Below are 21,418 nucleotides of genomic sequence, written 5' to 3' on the forward strand. Positions count from 1 at the left end.
CTCAGAGCATCCTCCTCTCCTTCCCAGGAGCCAGCCCTGGCGCCATGGTGACGGGGATAGCCCCAGCCTTGCTTTGCAGATGGGGAAACTGAGGCAAGAGGCAGGAAGGGCACTGGCAGAGGACCCAGATCTCTCAGCCGCCGTCCCCATCGACCTGCTGTGCCTGCGTCTCTTTTCGGCCAGCCTTCAGGTCCTCTCGCCGTCGTGGGGTGAGAGGGAAACCGGGGCAGGGACTGACCCCCGACTCTTTCTCTCCCTCCCAGGCGCTGCTGGTGGGGAGGCCGCCCACGCCAGCATGGCTCTCTACAACAACGGGGCCGACGTGCCTTCGCCCCAGGAGGCCTCCAATGGCTTCTCGCAGCCCAGCGCCTCGGGTACGTGGCACAAGGGCGAGGAGGAGGTGCGTCTGGTGGAGCCCAGCCTGGTGAAGAAGGCTCACCGGGAAATCCTGGACCACGAGCGCAAGCGGCGGGTGGAGCTGAAGTGCATGGAGCTGCAGGAGATGATGGAGGAGCAGGGGTGAGCGGTGGGGGATCGGGGCTGGGCTGGAGATGGACCCCATGGCTCAGGATCCTTTTGTCCCGCTTGCACCTTGTTTTTTCCCTTTTTTTCTCTGTAAAAAAAAAAAAGTACCTTGATGCGGCAAAGGTCCCCGGTTGGAGGCAGAGCCACTCTGGGGTGAATTGGGCAGCTTTGAGGTAGACTGGTGGGTTGATTTGTGAAGCTAAGTGCCTCCAAGAAACACAGACCTAGGAGTGCATCCACACACACGTTGGGGGCTCACTCCGGCCCCTCCGCTTGGAAATTGTGGCTCCCAGCTCGTCATGCCGGGAAAGCGGAGGCAGGAAGGAGGCAGCCACCAGCGTGTCCTGCAAGGCTGGGATGGGAGATGGTCCTTCTCTGTCTCTCATGCTGGGGAGATGAAGGAGAGCTGGGGTTTAGTTGCAGGCGAGGCTGTTTCGGTGCTTCAGCTTGTCCTGCCTTCCTTCTCTCCCCCCAGTTTTGGGGTGAGAGGATCCCCTCCGTCTTGCCGTGCCCCTGGCTGTGCACCATGAGCTGCTCCGCAGCCTTTGCTCCGCTCCGGGGAAGCAAAGGGCTGGGGGAAAACCCGAGGGGAGCTGGAGAGCATCCCCACCTGGGTGGGCAGGAGGGGCTGGGGGGCCAGCCAGGAGACCCCCATCCCCACCGGACCCGTGGCTGCCCCACAGCACCAGCCAAACGACCTGATCCCCCCATCCGCCCGACAGCTGGCTAAAACCTGATGGATGGAGCAAATTCTTCGGCACACGCGGGTGGACGGGGACTGGTATCAGCTGGGGAGAAGGAAAATGGATTGAGGGAAGGCTTCGCCAAGGCTTTCATTAAGAGCACAAGCGTGACCTAGAATTAAATTGTCTCACACAGACTGGAATAATGATTGTGCCTAATTTGTCGTTATGGAAATAAATAAGGCTGACCCGGTGCCTTGGGGAGCCCAGAGCCTCCTGTCGGGTTCCCGCACCCTACCAGGGATCTTACTACTGGTAGTATCGTTACTGCGCTGGGTAATAGCAATATTGCAATCGGTATTGTTGTTATGGCTGTAATTGCCTTTGCTATTATTAAGGCTATTAATAACGGTGATGACGGTGATACACCGAAACGATAATATAATTACAGTAATAATCTTGGTCAACCTGGTTAATCCTCCGCCTGCTCTTCCCCTCGGCGCAGGGCTCTCCGGGGAGGGAGGGGGGTGTTGCACGGGAAGAGCTTTGCACCCCCGAGGTTTCCGCCTGGGCCGGGGGCCACATCCCGGCCATGGCCTGGGGGGAGATGTCACCAAGGGCAGGACCCCCCCGGATGATCGGGTGTGACAGCAGAGGAGGTTTTGTGGGGATTTAAACGCTCCCTTGTTTCCTTAAATGCGGATGGCTCCTGCTGCTCGCTCCGGGCTGCCTGGGCCCTTATTCCCTGCCTGCAGGCTGGGTTTCTTCTCGGGAAAAGAAGTGTCAGCATTTTTTAAATTTTTTTTTTTTTTAATTTTTTTTTTTCCTTTCCCCAACCCATTCTATGTGTTAAATGCAAATCCCAAATGCCTCCGAGGGGGTTATAAGCAGCACCGGGGGGTTGCAGGAGGGACGGGGCTGGCGGGGTGCTCCTGCCCCCGTCACAGGATCGCTGGGTGCAGGTTGGGGGGTTCCTCTCCTTAGCCTTGGCCCCCCCGCAGATTTGCCAACAGCCCAGCCGCGGTGGCCCATCTGTCGCCTCGTGTTTGGCCTCGCGTCCCCTCTCCCGCGGCATCGGCCGTAACATGCTGCAGCAAACGCTCGTCTTGCCGGGCGGACACCTTCCTGCTGCCGCTGGCTGGCCCATGTCCATGGGACGGCCGGTGCCGGTGGCTCCATCCTTGTGGGATGGCTGCCCCGCCATCGAGGGGACGGTGCAGAGATGCATTTAGGGGTGCTGCCCTGTTTTCGGGCCCCCCCTGTGCCCAGGCAGGGTGCAAGGAGAGGGGAGGCAGCCGGGATGCCTCCGTGCCCCGTGAACCCCCCTCCTCCTGGGTTGGGAGTCCTGGCCGGCTGGGAATTAATGAGAGCCTTCCAGTGCAAATGAGCTCGTTAATATTAATTCCCCTCTCCTCGCTGGCCCCCTTCATGGGCACTGCAGGGTGATGGGGGTGCTGCCATGTGTCCCTCTGCTCCCAGGGACACCCAGGGACACCCATGGGCTGCGAGGGGTGTCATCGTCCCCAGCGCGGGCTGCGAGAGGTGCCGCAGGGCTCAGCCGGGCTGTGACACCCAGTTTTCTGGGCTCGTTAGTGGCGATGCTGATGGGATGTGATGGTGAGAAAGGGCCGTGAGCAGCCCCTGTAGATGGTGTGGGTGAGGACAGGGACGCACACAGAGCCTGACCCCTCCCCTCCCAGGGTGGCAGCATGGTGGTGACATGGGGTCCCTCTCCCTTTGTCCCCAGGGATGATGCCGAGAGCACCGTGGGTTCTTCCACCGCATCCCTCCGTTTGGATGCTTTCGGTCCAGGGGGATGCTCGGGTGCCCTTGTGCAGCCCTGGGATGCGGCACAGGACCGCCTGCCCAGGGCTGCCACCCGTCCCTCCCTGGGGACACCTCGGGGACGGCTGGAGTGCCGTGGTTTGCCGCGGCCGTTCTCAGATGCCAGGGACAAAGTGATTAGAGTCTCTCGTTAATAACCCTGCAGCGGCCTGAGTCAGCGTTCGGCGTTAGCGCAGAGCTGGCTCGGCTGCCGGCGCCCCGGCGCAGCGCGGGGACGAGCGAGGGAGGCTCGCGATGGGACGGAGGCACCAGGCGCCAACCCCAGCATCACCAGCTGCGATGCTGGCACTGCCAGGGGGTTTGGCAACCCCAAACCTGAGGCGGTGGCAGGGGGGATGGCAACATCATGGTCGTCCTCTTTTACCCCTTCCTGATGTCCGTTCCTCTGCCAAGCGCTGCTGAGAGGGGCAGGCAGGAGAGAGGGGGGCGTGGAGGGTGGTGGCAGGGGACCAAGCGGAGGGACCTGCTCTCCTCCAGGCCGTGATGACTGTCACCACGCCACCCCTCCTTCTGACTGGCCCCTCTGGCTACATGTCGCTCCTGAAGGTACGAAGGTCCCCAGCAGGTCCTGGGGGAGCCCACGCTCCGGCCATGGCAGCCCTGACCCTGTCTTTGCCCATCCAGGTACTCCGAAGAGGAGATTCGGCAGAAAGTGGGGACCTTTCGGCAAATGCTGATGGAGAAGGAAGGCGTGCTCACCAGGGAGGACCAGCATGGGCGCCAAATGTAAGTGAGGCAGCTCCGAGGCGGCCTGTCTGTGTGTCCTGCCCATCTCTCATCCCAGAGAGGCACTTCCCTGATTGCCTCCGAGTATCAATGGGTGGGTGGGTGGATGGGTTCATATGGAGAGGGTATGGATGGTTGGATAGACGGATGGACATAGACAAGGTATATAGGGAGGGAGGGAGGGATGGATGGATGGATGGATGGATGGATGGATGGATGGATGGATGATTGGTTGGTTGGTTGGTTGGTTGGTTGATTGGTTGGTTGGTCGGTTGGAGGCAGGGTTTGTGTCTCTGAGGCAGTATCCTACCTCTGGAGAGGTTGGAGGTTATCTTGTAGTGGTCTTTAGGAGACCTCAGGGTGCTGTACAGAGGGGCCAGCATTGCAATGCTCCTGTCCCAGATGATGAAACCCAAGTGCGGAAGGTGTCAGTGCTCGGCTCACCCCACCAGCTGGTGGCAGAGCCCAAGCTGCAGGTTTGCTGTGCCTCACCTCTGCCTGCTCCTGCCTCTTTGGGTCACCTCTTCTGCTCTCTGGGGGGCTGAAATCGCAGCTTCTGCTGCCAGCCAGGTGAGGGCACGGGTTCCAGTCCTTGTTCTTTATGCCGTAATGCAGAATAGTCCTCCTGTCTCCAGGTGTGAAGCTGGGGTAACTCACCTCGGCTGGTGATGGATCGTTCTGTAATGCTAGAAATATTTGTGTTGGCAATAATAATCATTAATAATAGTAATGATAATTTCTGTTGCAAGGGGCCCAGGCTGGATAGGCAGGGCTCGAACCTGCTTCTCACCCGGGTAGACCCAGAGCCTGTGTCTCCATCGGGCTGGTGTGACACCGAGGAGCCCCATGGAAGAAACTTCTCCAAGGAGCTCCTTCCCCGTGCCTCTGCCTCCTAATCGCTCCTCACGCTGCTTCGTCCCTGGGGGCTGCTCCAGCCCGGGGTGGAGGCTTGGGGCTCAGGTTAGGTGTCCAAAGCAGCCCAGCTCCTGCTGGGAACGTGCCGCTCGCTCCTCCTGCCCCACGCAGGACTGTCCCCAGCCTCGCGAGGGTCCACCCTGGCTCGATGATGATTTATCTGCACGATGCTTAATGGCCCGGGCAGCATGGCTGGCCTGGCGCGCACCATCCGTCAGCCTGGAAACCAGGTCACTGGGGACAGGAATAGCTGCTGCAGGTTCACTGAATATTAATGCTTCATTAGGGTCAGGAAATAGGGCGAGGGGGGAGGCAGGGAAGCCGCGGCGGCGGGGAGAGCCTTCCTCCCACTGCACCATGGGCACGCCGGGCAGGGAGGGACACAGCTCGGCTGTGGCCAGCCCAGGATGGGGCTCATGGCCCTGGGGACCAACAAAGCATCCAGGGTCCTCCTCCAGAAAGGAAAAACCAGGGCATGGGGAAAACCAACCTGCCCAGGTCACCCTGGTGCGGGGCATCGGGCCCAAGTGTTAACAAGTGGCCTTTGCCCGTGGGGGCATGAGTCATCTCCAGGGCATCTTCCCAGGCAGGCTCGTTAGGGCTGGTGCTGTAACGAGCACACAGGGGAGCCGAAGGTGCTTTAAGGTTACCCAGGCAGCCCTAGCTGTCACCTTTGCGGGCTTGGTTTTGAAAAAACGAAGCGTAATCATTAAAGATTAGCCCAGGGGCTATAAATAATAATGCTGAGCTGGAAGGGGCAGTCTCAAAGTGAAGGATTGCTCGGGGGAGAGCAAAGCCGGAGCCGGTTGGAGGAGGCTGGTAGGAGACAGGTCCAAAGGAGGTGGCTCTTCAAGCAGCGGGGACCTGAGCTGCCAAAGTCCCTGCCAGAGGATGTCCTGCGCGTAGAAAGGTCTGCGCTGGTTGAAGGGGCTGGACAAGGGATTTAAATAAACTTTAATTAAAGAGCCACAGCCCTTGCAGTGGCTGGGAGAGCGCCCAGCAAAACATCTCATGGGCTGGTCCTGCTCCAGCACCTCTCTGGATTTTTACAGCTCGGTCTTTGGCTGCCGGGACTATGACCCTGAACCAGCTGGTCTCATTTCAAAGCAGATGCGAAAGCTCAGCATCGTCTGCAAAACTCCCCAGGGGAAACTGAGGCACCGAGCAGAGCCGTGACCACCTGAGTCCCTGGCTTGCTCTCTGCGCTCTTTCAGCTCCCGTCTCTGTGCGTGCACAGCCCGGTCCCCAAGGAGTAACTGCTTGATGGACAGGCTGGTGGGATTGCAGACAAACGCATGCTGGGCGGGGAGGGATAATTGGGGCAGCACAAGCCCGTCTTGAGCCGCTGAGCACAGCTAATGGGTGAGATGCTGGCAGCCGGTGCTGGCATGGAGCACAGAGAGCCCAACAGGGAATTATCCCTGCTCACTCCTCTCTTTTCCTCTTTTCTCCCCCTTCCCACGGTTGGGTGGGTGGTTGAAAGGCTGTTCTTGCCCTTGGGGCACGGCCAAGGCAGGAGTCGCTTGGAGAGGACGCAGAAAGCCATGGCTGCAGCACAGAAGGGAGCCCAAGATCTGCTTGAGTGCTCGTCTGCGGTCAGGAGGAGGATGCCTCGCTTGTAGTTTTGGTCCAAACCATTTTTAATTGGGTTAAACAGCCCAGGGCCTGCCTGTGGCCGGGGATGCCAACACGTGCCGCTCTCGGATCTGCTGTCTGGGGCAGGGAGCATCCCTTTGCTCGGCCGGAGGCGCTGGCAGGGCTGCCAAGGGACCGGTCGCACAGGGGCTGCCCTTCACCAGCATCCCCGGCCACGCACCTCTGGGCTGGGAAGGGTGGAGGAGCCCACATCGGGTGTCTGAGGGCAAATCTCCCTTGGGAAGCAGCGCCCGGCTGGGTTGGTGTGATGCTGGGTGCCCTTCGTTATGGTTCCCTCCAGAACACCTGGATGGCCGCATCCTCCCGGGGTGAGATGTCCTACATCCCCCAAGAACAAACGAGAAGCTCCCGGGGTTGGGGTTGATGCTGCTCCTGGGGCGGATGGCAGAGGAGGTGCGGGGCGGTGGGGGGACAGCAGGGAGAGGCAGGGCAGGGACTCCCGGGCCCCTCCTGCCTGCCCGGTCCAGCTGCCAGGCCTTTGCTCGCAGCCCTGGTAGTCAATGGCAACCTTCAACTGGTTTCCATGGCAGCGGGAAAAATTAATGCTGATGAAGTCACTCAGGAGGGATAGGAGGCACTGATGGCTCCAGGCCCGATGTCCCCCCAGCCCATCTCATCTGGCCCAGGGGGGACATCACCCATCACCTACCTGAAGCTCCGGTGCCGAGCCGGCGGCACGCCGGGGCTGCTGGCTTCAAAGCCCGGATCATCCCAGGTAGCTCCCACCAGCGATCGGATAATCCCCTGAATCCCCCGAGCCTCCTGCCAGCTCCCCTCGCCCTAATCTGGCCCCACCGCCTACCTGGGGTGACCCCAGCCCCCTGCCCAGCCCCGTCACTTAGGCATTGCCAAGAGGGGCTCCGAATGATGCTGAGCCTGGACCCTGTGGGGGCATGGTGGCCTGACCCCCGGGGTGTCCCTGTGCCAGCCTGGCAGGGCTTTACCCCAGGAAGACCCCCACCATGAGGCTTTGCTGCGTGTGGATCTCAAGTGATGTGACCAAGGTCCCCTGGGGTTGCTGTGGCGGAGGAGGATGTTCCCCAGCTCCTGCAGCCACACTGGGGTTACCCCAGGCTTCCCCCCCCGGCTGCTCCCGTGGGAGACGGGGAATGGGGAGCCCCGAATTAATCCTGCGCTTCCTCCTTCGGCAGCGTGATAGAAAACCACCACGAGGCAGATGGGGAGGAGTACGCGGCGGAGTACCCCGACTACGGCGAGGGCTGCCTGCTGCAGTGCGACTGCTCGGCCGAGTGCTACCGTGAGGACAGCGGCCACCGCGAGTATAGGTCTGGCTGGATCCATAGAGGGGATTTTGGGGAGCGGGTGTGCATGGAGGGGAGGTCTCCCCACCTGCCAGTCCCTGTTGGGGGAAACAGAGGCCAGGAGGCCCCCGGGTGGGTGTTCCTTCTCCCCCCAACCCTGTCTGCTTTCTCCTCCCAGGCTGAAAAGACGCTCGAGCAGCTCCACCTCTCCTCCGCCCAAGAAGAAAAAGAAAAAGAAATCAGGTCACCGCCGGAGCCGGTGAGTCCCCGGCTGTCCCTGTGCTGTCCCCTCTCCCGGGAGGGCAGCTCTCCTCCCGACTCAACCCCTTCCCCAGGCTCCGGTGGGGCAAGTCCACCCACTTTGGGGCTCAGCACACCCCAAATCATGCACCTTCAAGAAGTGCAATGCATCTGCGTGCACCGATGGTGCGACACGCACACGTGTGTGCACACACGCACAGCGCCGTGGGACGCACCACCAGCCCCCCCCCAACTGCATGCACTGGTGGGACATCGCCCGGTCCGTGCTGGGAAGGAGCCGGCTGCCGCAGGGCAGGATTTGGCTCCCCAGGGGGTCTGGCTCTGTCTACCTGCTGGTCCCCTCCCTGGTTAGCGCTGGCCACCTGGGCATGATGCTGTCCCTAAAGTCCCTTTCTTCTCTGCCTTCCCCACGGCAGCAAAAAGAGGAAACCCGGCTCGGAGCGCAGGTGAGTGCCCGCTGGGCTGGGTGGGCTTGCGGGGTCCCCGCCGGGCGTGCAGGGCCACCGGGCACACGGGATGGCCTCCACCACCCACTGTCCCCCTCCGAAATCCCAGCGGGAATTGGCCACCCCGTCTCCTGCTGGAGGCTGCGGAGTCCACGAGGTGGCAATGGGACACAGTGGGATTTGGGAGCTCCGGCACTGAAGGCAGCCAGAGCCCTTCTGCCAAAAGCCCCTTTTTGTCCCCCACCCCAAATCCCCCCCCAGGAAATAACTTCCATCCAACGTTCATGCATCCCATGGGTGGTCCAGGGGAAGTGGGGTGCCGGGGGGTGGTGGGATGGGGCTCCCCTGGGCCGTGCGATGGGGCTGGGGGGGTCCCTTGCTCCCCCCTCAAGGGCACCCACTTTCCCCCCCCCCCAAGCTGTGACAGCTCTTCACCCATCCGCAAGGAGAAGAAAAAGAAGACTGGAAAGAAACACAGACGCGACAGGTAGGATGGACACCACGTCGAGTTGGGGACAGCAGGGCTGGTTGGGGACAGTGGGGGCCAGTTGGGGACAGTGGGGGTCGGTTGGGGACAGTGGGGGCCGGTTGGGGACAGTAGGACTGGCTGGGGACAGTGGGGCGGGTTGGGGACAGTGGGGCAGGTTGGCGGCTGCCCAGGCCCTCGGGCTGGGGTGGGATGGAGGCATGGATCGGGATGGATGCCGATGGCTCTTCATGGGGTCGTCAGCTCCTCACAGCAGCTGTCGCCTGCCCCATCCAGCAGCCCGTCTGAGGGCCACCCCCCTGCCCTTGTCCCCGTCCCCGGGGGCTGCCCGCGCAGCATGTCTCCTTCAGCTCTGCCTCCTCTTCATCCCTCAGGTCTGAGTCGGGGTCACGGAAGAAGAGAAGACACAGGTGAGAGTGACGGCTGCTGGGAGCCACCCCACTGCCACCAGCACTGCCAGCTTCCCCCATTGGGGACCCCTTGTCCCCTGCCCTCCCGCTGTCCCCATCCCCTCTGCCCACGGGGGTGGACCCATTGGGTCTGAGCCCCCACCAGGTGCTGCCCCCGCTCCCGTCTCTGCAGCCTGTGGCTCTTCCCGCAGGTCCCGAAGCCCCAAGAACAAACGGAAAGAGAAAAACAAAGAGCGCAAGAGGTGAGGGGCTGGGATGGCGGGGGGAGCGGGGCGGCGTGCCCCCCTGCCTGCCCCCCCGCGGCGGCTCAGCCTGCCCCTCGGCCCCCCCGGCCGCCCTCTCCGCAGGTCCCGCAGCGAGTCCCCGGCCTGGCGCTCGCACCGGCGCAGCTCCTGCAGTTCCCACAGCGTCTCGCTCTCCTCCGACGACAGCGGCTCCAAATCCCCCGGCAGGTAGGAGCAGCCCGGGACCCCCAGCCCCGCCACCACCAGTGGGCCCCCAGCCTCTCTTTTGGGGGACAGGGAGGCAGGTGGCAGAGGTGTGCCCATATGGGGGACACTTATGGGACGGAGGGCAAGGAGGCAGGTGGCAGAGGTGTCACAAGGATGGGGACCCTTGTGGTATGGAAGGTCGAGAGATGGGTGGCAGAGGTGTCCCCATGATGGGGACCCTTATGGGATGCAGGGTTGAGAGATGGGTCCTCATGATGGGGACCTTTGGGGATGGAGGGCTGAGAGATGGGTGGCAGAGATGTCCCCGTGATGGGGACCCTTATGAGATGGAGGGTTAAGAGACGGGTCCTCATGATGGGGACCTTTGGGGATGGAGGGCTGAGAGATGGGTGGCAGAGGTGTCCCCATGATGGGAACCCTTATGGGATGGAGGGCAGGGAGGTGGGTGGCAGAGATGTCCCCATGATGGAGACCCTTGGGGGTGGAGGGCAAGGAGGCAGGTGACAGAGATGTCTGCGGGATGGGGACCCTCGGGGGGATGAAGGGGAGCAGGACGGTACTGTAGCATCTTGGGGGGGAGCTGGGAACATGGCGCCCGGCCAGGCTTTCAATATTCAACCAGAGAAAGCAGAAAATGCCAATTTTCACCCCGTTTCTTGCATCGGCAAAACCTGCCCCGCCATCTCAGCCCGGGTTTGCGGCCGAGAAGGGTGATGCGGTGCCGGGCTCGGGGCAGGGGGGATGCCGGCGTCTCTCACGGTGCGGTGCCCCGCAGGCTAAGCCCCAAGCGCCGGCAGGATGTCCCCAAGGGCAGCAGCGCCCGCTCCAGCCGCAGCCCGTCCTCCCCCTCGCCGCGCCGCTCGGCCTCGCCGCACACCAACGGGCACAAGGGCAGCGCCCAGAACGGCCGCCACAGCCACGGCGCCCCGCTCCCGGAGCCCTCGGATGTACGTAGGCTTTTCTTGGATCACCGTTCGCTTCCCTCTTCTCCTCCCTCCGCAGGATTTCCCCCCCCACGCACCCCAACCCCGGCTCTCCTCTCCCTTCCTTCCCCCCCTCGCTCGGCTCCCCCCCTCGCCCAGCCGGGGCATACTGGGGGAGAAGCGGGGTGCACCCCCCCAGCACCCATCAACTGGGTGCCCGCTCTCCCTGGGGGAGCCAGCCCATCACCTCGGGGCAGGTATCGGGGCAGCCAACAGGTCATCCCCCCCCCAAAAAAGCCACACGTCGCTCTGCAGATGTCACCTCCCACCCCAGGGATGACGGCTTGGCAGGCCAGCGTCACCTGCCAGGGGCACCATCGGGCTCAGCACCTCCCTGGGAGAGGATTGAGCCCAGAGAGTTAAAAAAAAAATGGGTAAAGCTGGAAAATTCTCGTTTCCCCGCCAGCCCCAACCCTCCCCAGCACCAAGATGCCAACACCGGTGCTCAGGACCCCAGCATGTTTGGGGACCGGGGTTTGGCCAGGGTGGGGTTTGGAGGGGGTTTGGTGCTGGGTGCTCAGAATTTAGGAACTCAGGGTCCCCCGTGACGGGTGATGTTGGGACCAAGTGTCCCCAGCCCTTCCTTGGCACCCTGGGGGTCCTGGGGGGCTGCTCCCACACTGAACGGGGCAAAGCCCTAACCCAGCGAGACCATTCCCGGTTTAACCAGTGCCGGGGTGGCGAGGAGCCCACTTCGGCTAGCAGGGGGCTGGAGGCAGGGCTGAGCCGAGGCAACGTGCCGGGGGGACCCCAATAACGGGGGGGCACACATGTCCCCGCTCGCCCTGGGGGGCTTTATTCCCACAGGCGAGGCGCTGCAGGGATGCTCCCGGGCTGGCGGCACCCAACACCGACACCCCAACACCGGCGGGGCTGGGGCCACCCCGGAAAACTGGGCCAGGAGCCCCCCCTCCCCCCCCCCTCCATATTCCCACCCCCTTCTCCCACCCCAGCCCAGCGCCCCCCAGCACCCTGCCCACCTCTCGGGGCACCTCTCTGCTTTCTTCTTTCCTGTGCTCTCAGCTGGGGCACGGTGCGGGGGGGTTTCGGGTGCCGAGGAGCCGCCTGTCACCCACCCAGGCGCCCGGCTCGCCACCCCCCCCCACTTTCCCACCCCCCCCACCCACCCCCCCCAGCATCGCCCAGGCCGCCGAGCCCCCTCGGCTCCCCGGCACCAGCGGGACTTTTCTCCGACAACTTTCTCTCTCTTTTTCTCTCTCTCTCTCTCTCTCTCTTTTCTTTCTCTCTCTGGTTTCTATTTTTTTTTTTTTCTTTTTAATCCCATCTGTGTTTTTCTTTAGCCTCCCATTTGAAAAAAACCCAAACGGTAATATACACTTCCATTTCTTGCTCAGCAGAAGCAGGGACGAGGGGGAGGGAAGGGCAATGAAACGTGCTTTTTTTTTTTTCCCCTACCCCTTGTTTTAGTTTCCTTTCTCATGATTTCTTTTCTTTTCCCTTGTGATGTACAGAAATGCAAAACAATATATATCTCTCATATTTTTCCCCCCCTCCCCGTCGTCGTCGTGTTGTTCTAGAATTTTTTGCTTTTGTGTGTGTTAATGTGGAGAAGGAAAAAAAAAAAAAAAAAGGCAGATGTGTTTCCTAAATATTTACGACCGCTGAACGTTGTATTTCCATATTTTCTATATTTTGAACAAGGAATTTAAAAGGGAAGAGAACCGAGCAGCTCTACACCCCAAAGGTCGCGCGGGCTCGCTTCGCGGGGTGAATGGCCCTTTGCCTCCTTGAATTGGCTACTGCCTCGGCGCCCGGGCTAGCGGCTGCCTCCTGCCGTTGTGGGGGTGCTTTTCCTCCACAGCTGCAGGATGAGGCCCGTGGGTGCTGGGTTACCTGCCCCCCACCTCCTCCCCCCCTCCAAAAGCCGAGCACCCCGTACCCGGGCGAACGCGTCCTGCATCCCGGCAGGATGGATGCTGAGCATCCCTGGTACCCGGCACCCCCCTCCCCAGCCTCCTGCAGACCCCCCCAAAACTCCGGACTCAGCCCATCCCCCGGGTGAGCCGTGACCCCCCCCAGCACCCCCAGAACCACCAGGAGGGCCCCGGGGCGCTGCGTGGTGTTGCCTTCCCTTTTAAATACCCGGTCCCGTCTCCATCCATCCCTGCTGCCTTCCCCAGCCTTCCTCCCGCGTCTCTCCTCCTCCTCCTCGCCCACACGCACCCTCTGGCCCCTCTTTCTCTCCGGTTTTCTTTGGGGTAACGCACCCCGACAGCCCTCACCGTGTCCCACCTCCATCCATCGCCTTCCCTGCATGTTATCCGGGATTTTGCCATGTTATAGAGCGACTTTTTAAGACCGAAAAACGCAGCCGGGTTTTACAGGCACCAGCCAGCAAATTCCCCCCCCCGCCCCGCGGCCACAACTTGGCCGCCGGCCACAACTTTTCCATTAAAAAAAAAGAAAGAAAAATTTAAAAAAAAAAAAAAAAGCTAACGAGACCAATTTTTAAAATAATTTTAAAAAGAAATTAAAAATCTAAGCAAAGCAAACGGGATTAGCCGAGGGGTCTGGATCGCCGTACTAAAGAGTCCTTGTCTTTTTCCCATTCTGCCCTCCAAATGTGGAGATTATTGTTTTCTTTTTTTTATTATCGCATTCCTGTCACTGCCAATTGCGAAGGTAGGTATTTTGTCCACCTCTGCACGTTCACTTCTGCAGATGAGCCTGTTGAAAAGCACCGTAGCTTGACTTAATGTTATTTTCTCTTTCTTTCTGACTTTCTTTCTCTTTCTTTCTCGCTCTTCTTCTCTGTCTCTTTTTCATTTTGTCTCTTTTTGGTGGCTATTTATATATATATATTTTTTTATTTTTTTTTTTTTTTTACTTGTATGGTTTTCCCCAGTTAGCTGCAAAGCCATGCTCTTCTCTTACGTTCTTTATTTCTATTTTTTTTGCCCTGTCCACGTAATATTTTTTTCTTTCTTCCCCCCTTTTCTCTCCCCCGTCTCCTCGTGCCGTCGGTAGAATGCATTTCTGTGTCTTTCCGCCCTCCGACTTTGTGTTCGTTTCCATCCAGGGGCCGAGCACGGCTGCTCCCTTTCAGTCCCCCGTTAGGGGCCGGGTAACGAAGGAGAAGATAATTAGCAAGAAATAGGGGCAGCGGCCAGAGCTCACGGTGGGGGGGAGCAGCAGACCCGAGGCACAGGGAGGGTTTCGGGGTGGATGGATGGGGCAAGGAATGAGAAATTGGGGGAGAAGTGCAGGTTTAGCCCCTCCTCGGGCCACGATGGGAAAAAGAAAGCCCAATCCAGGGAAAATACTGGGGGGCTGCAACGGGGAAAGGTTGAAATCTTCCTGCCTGGGGAGAGGCAGCTCCGGGGCACCATGGTCCCCGAGGGGCAGGGGACGGTGTCCCAGCTCCGGCCGTCCCATCCCCGCAACCCCCCAGGGTGTTTTCCCTTTTGGGCTGGGATGTTGCCCATTTGGATTTATTTGGGATGCTTTTCCTTTTGTTGCCTTCCTGCACGCCTGGGCAGGAGACCCCTCCGCCCCCCCCACCCTGGCCCCAGGGGTTGGGTGGGAATCCCGTATCCCGTATCCCGCATCCCGCATCCCGAGCCCGCGGCGTGGCCAGCCAGCACCAACCTGCCGCCCTGGGAAAGAGGAACCCCCCCTCTCTTTCTCTCTTCTTCTTCCTCTTCTTCATCTTCATCTTCTTTGCTTCTATTTTTCCCTGCCTGGACGTTGGCTCAGCTGAACCCCCCCCTTCCAGGGATTCTGCGTCCCCTTGGAGGGGTCCGTGTCCCCCGGCGCTTGTGCCATGGGCAGAGCTGGCCACTGCCACCAGCCTCCCCCCTCGCTGGAGCCATGGCAACAGCAGCAAATTGTTAAAAAAACCACCCCAAAATCCCCCGGTTGTGGCTCCAGCAGGCCGGCGTGCGGCCGGAGGGGTTGGCTCATCCCTGGGGACAAGGAGGGGACGGGGGACGTGCCACCAGCGGGGTGTGGAGCAGTTTTTGCGCCCCCCCCCCCTCGCCTGGGGACACTTGGGGACACGGTGGCTTTGTGTCCCTTTTGCAGCATCTTCCTGGTGGCCCCCAGGCTCCCACCCCGGCGCCTCTTTTGGGGCAGAAAAGCGGCGTTTAGGAGGTGGTGGGGTGGGCAGGGAGAACTTTGTCCTCCAGGATTAACCGATGGGGCGTGTTTGGGGCAAGGGACCGGTGGGCAATCGGGGTCGCCGGCCCCCAGCTTAGCCCCGGTGCCACCACCCCAACACCCCGGCGTCCCGCCAGATGCCCTCGGCCGGGCTCAGCGCTGCCCCGCGCAGGATTTACCCTTCCAGGGATACTCAGAGACCCCGCACCCGGCTGTGGTCGGGAGAAGGAGACCCCCCAAACCCGCCCCCCCCCGCCCCCCGACAAGCCAGGGTCTGCCGGCTCAGCGGGGGCCGCCGATGCAGGAGCCGTTTCCCCCCATCTCTTTTGGTCTAGTGGTTTTTGCACAGATGGGAGGGGAAAAAAAACCACCCCAACACCCAGGTAGCGGCCGCAGCTCGGAGGAGCTCAAGATATTTGGGATCTGCTGGATGAGCACCCCCGGGGCCAGGCAAAATCCACCCCCCCAGCTCTCAGCAAGAGCCTGGCACGGGGGCTTGGCCGCGGCGGTGGCCCAGGGTTTCATCCCCCCTTCCTTCCCCGTAGGAGAAGTGAGTTGGTTTGTTTTATTTCTCCTCTCTCTGGCTCTCTGTCTCTGTCTCTCCTCCTCCTCTCGCTCTTTTTCTTTCTCTCTTGCATTTTTGTGAATCTAATGATGCACTTATATTGCCCCGCTTTTCCCTTCTCTTCATACCTTACCTACTAAAGGAGGAAATGCCACTTTTTTGGTAAGTGGATGTTAACCAAGAGGGACTTAAAAAAAAAAAAAAAAAAAGCATATAATGGAAAAAAAAAAAAAAAAGGAAGCAGAAAGCAAAGTCTGTGTTGAGTGCTGATGAGGACTTAGCAGTTCCCTGCAGAGTCGCAGCTCAATGCGTGTCCCAGGAAGAGCTCAGAGACATTCGTTTATCTCAGTAACGAGGACATGTGTGAAGTCCTGCTTTTTTTGGTTTTAGTTTGTTTTTTTTTGTTTGGTTTTGGTTTTGGTTTAAATTTGATTTGATTCGGATGGTGTTGGTTTTTTTTTTTCCTTCTTTTTTTTTTTTTTTTTTTTTTGGTTTCTTTATCGCCTTCTCGCCCCTGGCTCCCCCCTCCCCTCCCCTCCCCGGCCTTGCCCTCCGTTGTCGCTCTGTGCCGTCCTCCTCGTTTCTCGATTTGTTTTAAGCCGAAAGCCGTCCTATCTATAAAAACTATGCATAGCTGAACATATATCTCTCTATATATGTGCATGCCTCTGTGTGAGCAGACCCCCCCCATCACCTCCAGCCCTCTTCGGTTTGACCCCTTCCCCTCGGCTCAGTCTGATTTACTCTCCCCCCCCTTCCCTTCCCTTCCCTCCTCTCATCTTTTCTTTTATCCCCCCATTTTTCTCCCTTCGTTTGGGTTTTACCCCCTGCCTTTTCCCTTCCCTTTTCTCGGTTGGGATGGGGGGGCGCCGGGGTTTTGCTTTATCCCCGCTCCAGGTGTTGGTTTTTTTGGTTTTTTTTTTGGGCGGGGGGGGTTGTTTCTCCCTCCCCGATGACTTGGGGGTTTTCTTGGATTCATTTTTTTGGTTTAGTTTGGCTCCTATCCCACCCCTTCCTTTGGGTTTGGTTTTTTTTGGGTTTTTTTTGTTGGTTTTTTTTTTGTCTTTGGTTTTTGTTTAATTTCAAAAATTTTATTCGAATTATATATTTATTTTTTTTTTGGCGTTTTTTTGCATGCGGAGGTTTGCATGACCCACGTTGTGGAGGGCGAGAGGAAGGTGCAGGGTAGCGTCTGTGTAGCCTGCCTTATGCGATGTGCGTTGACGTTGTGAACCGCGCCCCCGGCCCGGTGCCCCCCGTTAAAATCCCCTTTCTCCTTCTTTCTTCTTTTTCCCCCCCCCCACCCCAACCTTTCCCCCCCCTTCTCTCTCTTTCTCTCTCTCCCCCCTTGCCAGAGGCCAGCCTCGGCGTCCCCCTCTCCGTGGGCTCACGGCAGGACGGACCCTCCGTCCCCCCGCACCCGGGGGGGCCGACATGGTGCCCGCAGCCCCCGGTCGCCCACGCCGGAGCGGGGCAAGCACGGCCACCGGCATCGCTCCCGCAGCTCCTCGCTGCCACCTCGTCACCGTGGCCAGAGCAAGGGACGGCCACCGGCCACCCGGGAGCCCCCGCCGCCGCCCCTCAGCCCCCCCGGCTACAGCAGCGACTCGGAGGGCTCGGCAGGCTCCCACCCCTACCACCCACCGCTCGGCCCCGACAGGAACCACGGCGCCCACGCCAAGAAGTAAGGGGGTCCCCGGGACGGGGTCATGCCGTCCCTGCCAGGACGTGGGAGCTGGTCTCTGATATTTGGGGGTCACCAAAATTTGGGGACCCCGATTCCATCCAGGCAAACCTCTGGGGGCCAGGCTGGGGACAGGGATGACGAAGGGATGGGGACAGGGATGGGGAAGGGGTTTGGGACAGCGATAGGGATGGGGTTGGGGATGAGGATGGGGTTGGGGACAGGGATGGGAACGGGGTTGGGGACAAAGATGGGGACAAAGATGATGATGGAGATAGGGACGGGGTTGGGGACAGGGATGGGAATGGGGTTCGAGACAGAGATAGGGGTGGGCTTGGGGACAGGGATGGGGTTGGGGACAGGAATGGGGATGGGGTTGGGGACAGGGATGGGGTTGGGGACAAGGGTAGGGATGAGGTTGGGGACAAAGATGGATGGGGATGGGGAGAAGGAAGAGCCACAGTGGGTCAGTGCCAGCACACTGTAGGAAGGGTCATCCCTGCAAGGGATTATCCCAGCGCGAAGAGCAGTGCCTGCGTGGGATTACGGGATGCAGGATCCCAAGCGGGCACGCACCCCATGCTTTAGAATCAGGGATGCAGTCCAGCCAAAAATTGGAGTCGTGTAGGTGTGTCCGCTGCTCCCCCATGGCAACCTGGGGTCCCCTGGGGACACCCTGCTGGCCTCGGCGGGCGAGATGCGAGGAGGTGCTGGGGTCTGCCTTTGCAGGGTGAAGGAGAGGCACCACCGGGGCCGGCCCAACAGCAGCTCGGAGTCGTCGGCCAAGCACTCCCGGCACGCCTCGGAGCGGAGGAAGAGCCCGTCGCCCAGCCCCGGCCAGCGCAGCAGCTCCTGGAGCTCCAGCGGCTCCCTCTCCAAATCCCGCTCCCGCTCCCGGGAGAAGAGAGCAGGACGCAGCCGCTCCCGCTCGCCCTCGCCGAAAAAACCCGCCAGCAGGTCAGCACCCAGGGGCACTTCGGCATGGGGGGCACCAGCACCAGCAATGGGCTCAGAGAGCATCCATGGCTCAGGGTGGTCCTGGCTCCCCTGGGGCGCGGGGAGGGGGTTGCAGGTCATTGCTGGCCCTGCTGGCACTGGAAGCACCAGCCCCAGGTCGGGGTGTCACCTCCGTGGGGAGCTGCTGTGCATGGCCTGTCCCTGCGTCCCACCCGGGACCCCAGCCCGCACCCCTGACCCTCCTCCTCCTCCTTGGGGTGTAGAGAGAAGGACAATGAGCCCCGAACACGCCATGGTGACCCTGATCCCGCCCGCGCCCGGCGCCGCTCCAGGAGCTACTCCCCCATCAGGAAGAGGAGACGTGACTCCCCCAGCTTCATGGAGCCCAGGAGGATCACGAGGTGGGTCCTGGCACATGGCGAAGCCTCTGCCGTGGCTGCTGGATGAATGGAAGGTTGGATGGATGGGTGGGTGGGTGGGTGGATGGATGGATGGATGGATGGATGGATGGATGGATGCAAGGTTGGATGGATGGGTGGGTGGATGGATGGATGGATGGATGGATGGATGGATGGACGGATGGACGGACAGACAGACGGATGGAAGGTTGGATGGATGGGTGGATGGATGGACGGACAGATGGATGGATGGATGGATGGATGGATGGATGGATGGACGGACGGACAGACAGACGGATGGAAGGTTGGATGGATGGGTGGGTGGATGGGTGGATGGACGGATGGACGGATGGATGGGTGGATGGATGGGTGGATGGATGGGTGGATGGGTGGATGGATGGGTGGATGGGTGGGTGGATGGATGGATGAACAGACGGATGGACGGATGGATGAATGGATGGATGGATGGATGGATGGACAGATGGATGGATGGATGGATGGATGGATGGACGGATGGACGGACGGACAGACAGACCTACAGATGGATGTACGGATGAATGGATGGCCAAATGGATGAGCAGCTCTGTGGACGGATAGATAACCTTGAGGATGACCAGCTGGGCGAATCAGCTGGCCCAGACAGACGGATAACCTGACTGCCTCCAATATTACAACCATCTGATCTCATCCCATTTCGAGGCATGAAAATAGGAATTCATTTTAATCTGTGTGCGCACATTCCAGCAAGACGTACAGCCGCAAGCGTGCCTCTCCCCTGCCCTCCAAAAGCCGGTTGCTCCTCCTTGAGATCCTATTGACTCAGGATCTCGGGCTGTAAGGCAGGCAATATTTAGTGCCAGACGAAACCCTGTGTGCATATATAGTACCTCGTTAGCATGCAGCGCTGGCAGCGGTACCGGTGGCAAGCTGAGATTACCTCGTTCCTGACCTATTTGTCTCTCCTGCTATCAGCCGGGAGATCGGGGCCGTGGGGCGGAGGGGATGGATTTTCAGAAATCAGCTCCAGCTCGCTGTGTGTGCGGGTCTGGAGTTGTAGGGAGGGAGGACAAGAGAAGTACTGCTCAGCCGGGGGGTCGGAGCTCCCTGCAGCCCTCCCCGATGGATGCCCTGGAAAGAATATGGGCTGGGAAAATGGCTCCCAGCCCCGAGGAAGGTTTTCCAGCCTGGGTAGCACTGGCTAATTTCGCATCCCTCCTGCTCCATCCCCGAGCTGGGTTTTGCCAGGATGTCCCCAGGAAGGTGGCAGGGCTCGGCTGGAGGACACAACCCATGGGCCCTGCCGGGGCTGTCCCCCCGATCCCTGTCACCCATCCCTGGGATGGATGGCGACGGCAGACACAGCTCTGCTGGGGGTGCAGGAGGAGCAGAGCCGTTTCTGCCAGGCTTAGAGGACGCTGTGGGGAGGGGGCAGCCAGGGGAACACCCCCAGCCCCCCTCGCCTGCCCCGTAGCCCAGACAGAAGCCCCAGGGCTTTTCCTTGCCCTCCTGCCCTCTCCCCGGTCCCCGTCACCCTCTGCCACCCCTGTATCCGGCACCGCGTGGTCCTGCCTCAGTGATGCCAACTTCTCCTTTTCCATTTCATCCCAAGGTCCCTCTCGGAGAGCATCGCCGCCAGCCTGGCTCCCAGGGTAACCTTCCCCCTTCCTCCTCCTCTTCTTCCTCCCGGACCCCTCTGTGTTGCCTCCGGGCCGTGCCTCTGTCTCTCTTCAGTCCCACTAACACCGGGCCGGCAGAAGGGCGCAAGGGGCCGGCTCCTGCACCGGCTCCAGATGTCCCCCGTGTCCCCCTCCATCCCCACGTCCCCATGCTCCCCACGTCCCTCCTCATCCTCAGGCGCCGGCGGGCCGCAGCTCGCCTCCCGCTAATCCTGAACGTCTCTTTTTCAGCAGCTTTCAATCTTTGGTGTCTGGGAAACACAAAAGCCACATTAACCTGCTCACTTTCTGCCCTCGCCGCTGCCTAATCCAGGACTAACACCCCGGGGGGGGGCGTGGGGGGGGGGGTGGGGGGGTGTGGAGGAGGAAGGGGATGGAGGCGAGGTGGCGGGGGGTGGTGATGCTGAGCGGCTGCATCCTGACACCCTGCAGCCGGTCAGGGATGACACCCCGCATCCCGACGCCCTGCATCCCTACCAGGGTGACACCCCGCATCCCTGCCAGGGATGCTTGGCCGTCTTGGGGAGCCAGTACCGGACCCACCCCCCCCACCCCTCTCCCTGAGCTCCCGCCGGGGGGGGGGGGCCTGACTCAGTTTCCCTTTTCCGTTTGCAGCGCTCGCAAGCGTCCCATCCCCTACTACCGCCCCAGCCCCTCGTCCTCCAGCTCGCTGAGCACCTACTCCTACAGCCGCAGCCGCAGCCGCAGCTACGACAGCTACAGCACCAGCCGCAGCCGCAGCCGGACTCGCAGCCCCCCCAGCCGCTCCCGCAGCCCCAGCCGCAGCCCCAGCTACAACAGCCGCAGCAGCTCGGAGAGCGCCGGCTTCTGATTCCCCCCCCCACCCAGGTGCCACCTGCACCCCCAGGAGGGACGGGGAGGTGGAAAACAGCCGGGACCTGCTAAGGATGGACCTGGCGGCGGGGGAAAGCGGGGGCCAAAAACTCAAATGGGTCCTTGCATCGCCCTAGGAGGGGGTGATTCCGCTCCCCGCCCCCCCCCCCCCACCACCGTTTTGGGGGTCGGGATGGGGTAAGGGGGAGGATTCTTCTTATTTCTGGGAGCAGCAGGGTGGGGTGGGGTGGGGTGGGATGGGGCGGGCGAGCGCGGAGCGAGGGAACAAATTGCTCAGCAGAGACCTTGGGGTGAGCGGGTGGGGGCGGCTGGGGACCCCCCCAGGAGCCTCCCCTGTGCTTTTTTGGGTTGGTTTGACTTTTTTAGCACAAGTGTATCCTTGGGGGGGGGGGGGGGGGTGTGTTTGGGGCAGGAGGGGGCATCTTCAGCCCAGGCCGGGCTGGAAAGTGTGATCCCAGTCAGCCGTGAGCCCCGGCTTTCCCCCGGCAGGGGAGTCACGGCGTCCCCATGGTG

At 60.8% G+C, this 21,418-nt stretch overlaps 1 protein-coding gene across 1 annotated transcript in view; it reads left to right on the plus strand.

Annotated features, from left to right (window-relative positions):
* Nucleotides 1-20,908, plus strand: part of SRRM3 (serine/arginine repetitive matrix 3) — a 31,585-nt gene extending 10,677 nt beyond the window's left edge. The window contains exons 3-16 of the mRNA XM_054209131.1: nt 264-519; nt 3,678-3,779; nt 7,502-7,636; nt 7,791-7,871; nt 8,290-8,319; nt 8,738-8,806; nt 9,181-9,216; nt 9,408-9,458; nt 9,564-9,668; nt 10,444-10,615; nt 16,691-17,019; nt 17,749-17,976; nt 18,240-18,377; nt 20,666-20,908. Of these exons, the coding sequence (XP_054065106.1) occupies nt 264-519; nt 3,678-3,779; nt 7,502-7,636; nt 7,791-7,871; nt 8,290-8,319; nt 8,738-8,806; nt 9,181-9,216; nt 9,408-9,458; nt 9,564-9,668; nt 10,444-10,615; nt 16,691-17,019; nt 17,749-17,976; nt 18,240-18,377; nt 20,666-20,882 (1,949 nt within the window). The 3' untranslated portion in view covers nt 20,883-20,908. The remainder of the gene's footprint in view (nt 1-263; nt 520-3,677; nt 3,780-7,501; nt 7,637-7,790; nt 7,872-8,289; nt 8,320-8,737; nt 8,807-9,180; nt 9,217-9,407; nt 9,459-9,563; nt 9,669-10,443; nt 10,616-16,690; nt 17,020-17,748; nt 17,977-18,239; nt 18,378-20,665) is intronic.
* The last annotated feature ends 510 nt before the right edge of the window (nt 20,909-21,418 follow it).

The sequence above is a fragment of the Rissa tridactyla genome, chromosome 7, assembly GCF_028500815.1.
Source record: "Rissa tridactyla isolate bRisTri1 chromosome 7, bRisTri1.patW.cur.20221130, whole genome shotgun sequence".
NCBI lineage: Eukaryota > Metazoa > Chordata > Aves > Charadriiformes > Laridae > Rissa > Rissa tridactyla.